Consider the following 2,126-nt stretch of genomic DNA (forward strand, 5'->3'; position numbering starts at 1 on the left):
AAGGGGCAAACTGGCAATCTAAGATGGTGAGATCCGACGGGTACGTCTTAGGGTAGGCGAATGCTCTTGCTCTTTGTAGAGAACATCCGACATTCATCTCCACATCAGTATGTAACCTCAGAATTGTATTGAAGAATACATGGTCTACAGTGCCATCAGAGAGGTGGATCTTCTTAAATTCAGCCCCTTTCGCCAACTCTTTCTTGAACTATGTCTTCAATTTCTGATTACACTTCGATATAGGATCGACAACAATCATTGGATCCTTCACCATGTTATTTCTTGGACGAGGGACGGTGTAGGGACTAAGTAGAGCTTTCGACCTCATCCTCTTTCTCTTCAATTAGATGTGGGATGCATCTTCCAATTCCACCACATCCTCCTCTATCTGTTTGTCCTTCTTCTACTCTTCCTTCTTCCCCACAACGAAATGATCGTCCACCTTCTTCTGCACCACCTTCTTCCCCTTCTTCACAATGAAATCATCGTCCACCTACAAAGAAATCATTGAATTAGGCAAAAACGCGACGCGAGAAATAGGCCAATTGCAAGAAATGCAAACAACATACCTCATTATCCTCCACATTCTCTTCCACCTTATGTTCCACCTTCTGTTCCACCTTCTCTTCCGCCTTCTCCTCCACCTTCTTTTCCACCTTCTCTTCCACCTTCTCCTCCACATTCTCCTCCACATTCTCCTCCACATTCTCTTCCACATTCTCCTTTACATTCTCTTCCACATTCTTTTCCACCTTCTCCTCCACAAGAACATCAGCTTCCTCAACATTCCCAACATTGGATTTCCCATCAACCACATCAGCCTCCTCAACATTCCCAACATTGTCTTTCTCCACTAGCCCATCCTACAAAAAAACACAAAAGTCTTTAATTAGACCAAATGCAAGAAATAGGCCAAATGTAAGAAATATGCAAACTGCGAGAAATATGCCAAATGCAAGAAATATGCCAAATGCAAGAAATGCATACCTCAATATTATGATCAGTCAACAAATAACGATCTCCATCTTTCTTCTCCTCCAGAGGCCCAACATCGTCTTTCTCCGCATCCTATAAAAAAACAAAAGTCTTTAATTAGACGAAATGCAATAAATAGGCCAAATACAAGAAATAGGCCAAATGCAAGAATTGCATACCTCAATATTATTATCAGTCAACAAATCACGATCTTCATCTGTCTTCTCCTCTTCAGGCCCAACATTGTTTTTCTCTCCATCCTACAAAAAAACAAAAGTCTTTAATTAGACCATACAATAGAAATGCACCAAATGAAAGAAATGCACCAAATGCAAGAAATGCACCAAATGCAAGAAATGCAAGAAATGCACCAAATGCAAGAAATGCACCAAATGCAAGAAATGCACTAAATGCAAGAAATGCACCAAATGCACCAAACGCAAAAAATGCACCAAATGCAAGAAATGCACCAAATGCAAGAAATGCACTAAATGCACCAAATGCTAGAAATGCATACCTCAATATTATCATGAATCAATAAATCCTCAATACACACATCGTCATTTTTGTTCTCCTCCACAAACCCATCATTGTCTTTCTCCCCATCTTACAAAAAAACAAAATTCTTTAATTAGACCATACAATATAAATGCACCAAATGCAAGAAATACATACCTCAAATTTATCATCATTCCAATGCTCAATATACACATTCACCTTATCCAAATCTTGCTCATTCACCTCAAAATCTTCCTCATTCTCCATCTTTTTCTCTATTAAATCTTACTCATTAAATCTTCTCCTTCTCTGTTCCTCCCTAGTGTGGCTGATAATATGCCAAACTCTTGTTATAGTTGGTTCAACATCTCTTTAATGAGAATTATTTTAGTTCTCATTTCAGTTTTGAATTCATTTAGCTCCTTCGTAAGTTCATCCAATCTACATCTATCCTAGGGAGTTGTTGATGTTGGAGTCGTGGGAGAGGATTCTTCGTCTTTTCTACTCGTGGCGCTCTCGACATAATAAGAGTCGTTGGTGCTAGTGCTAGTGTTGGGGGTAGGTTTGCGGGTTCTTCTACTCGTGGAAGGTTTGGCTTTGGCAGGAGTAATTTGTCTTTTCTTCCTCATGACAGGTTTATGAGGAACTACATC

The 2,126-nt window shown here is 39.6% G+C and overlaps 1 protein-coding gene across 1 annotated transcript; it reads right to left on the reverse strand.

Annotated features, from left to right (window-relative positions):
- Positions 1 to 403: 403 nt before the first annotated feature.
- LOC124918301 (ring-infected erythrocyte surface antigen-like) lies at positions 404 to 1,740 on the reverse strand. Its single transcript, XM_047458494.1, has 5 exons — positions 1,651 to 1,740; positions 1,155 to 1,235; positions 936 to 1,068; positions 657 to 853; positions 404 to 493 (listed from the first exon to the last, which is right to left on the reverse strand). Exons 1-5 carry the CDS (start codon positions 1,738 to 1,740, stop codon positions 404 to 406), a joined length of 591 nt encoding a protein of 196 aa, XP_047314450.1.
- Between the last annotated feature and the right edge of the window lie 386 nt (positions 1,741 to 2,126).

The sequence above is a fragment of the Impatiens glandulifera genome, unplaced genomic scaffold (genome assembly GCF_907164915.1).
Source record: "Impatiens glandulifera unplaced genomic scaffold, dImpGla2.1, whole genome shotgun sequence".
NCBI lineage: Eukaryota > Viridiplantae > Streptophyta > Magnoliopsida > Ericales > Balsaminaceae > Impatiens > Impatiens glandulifera.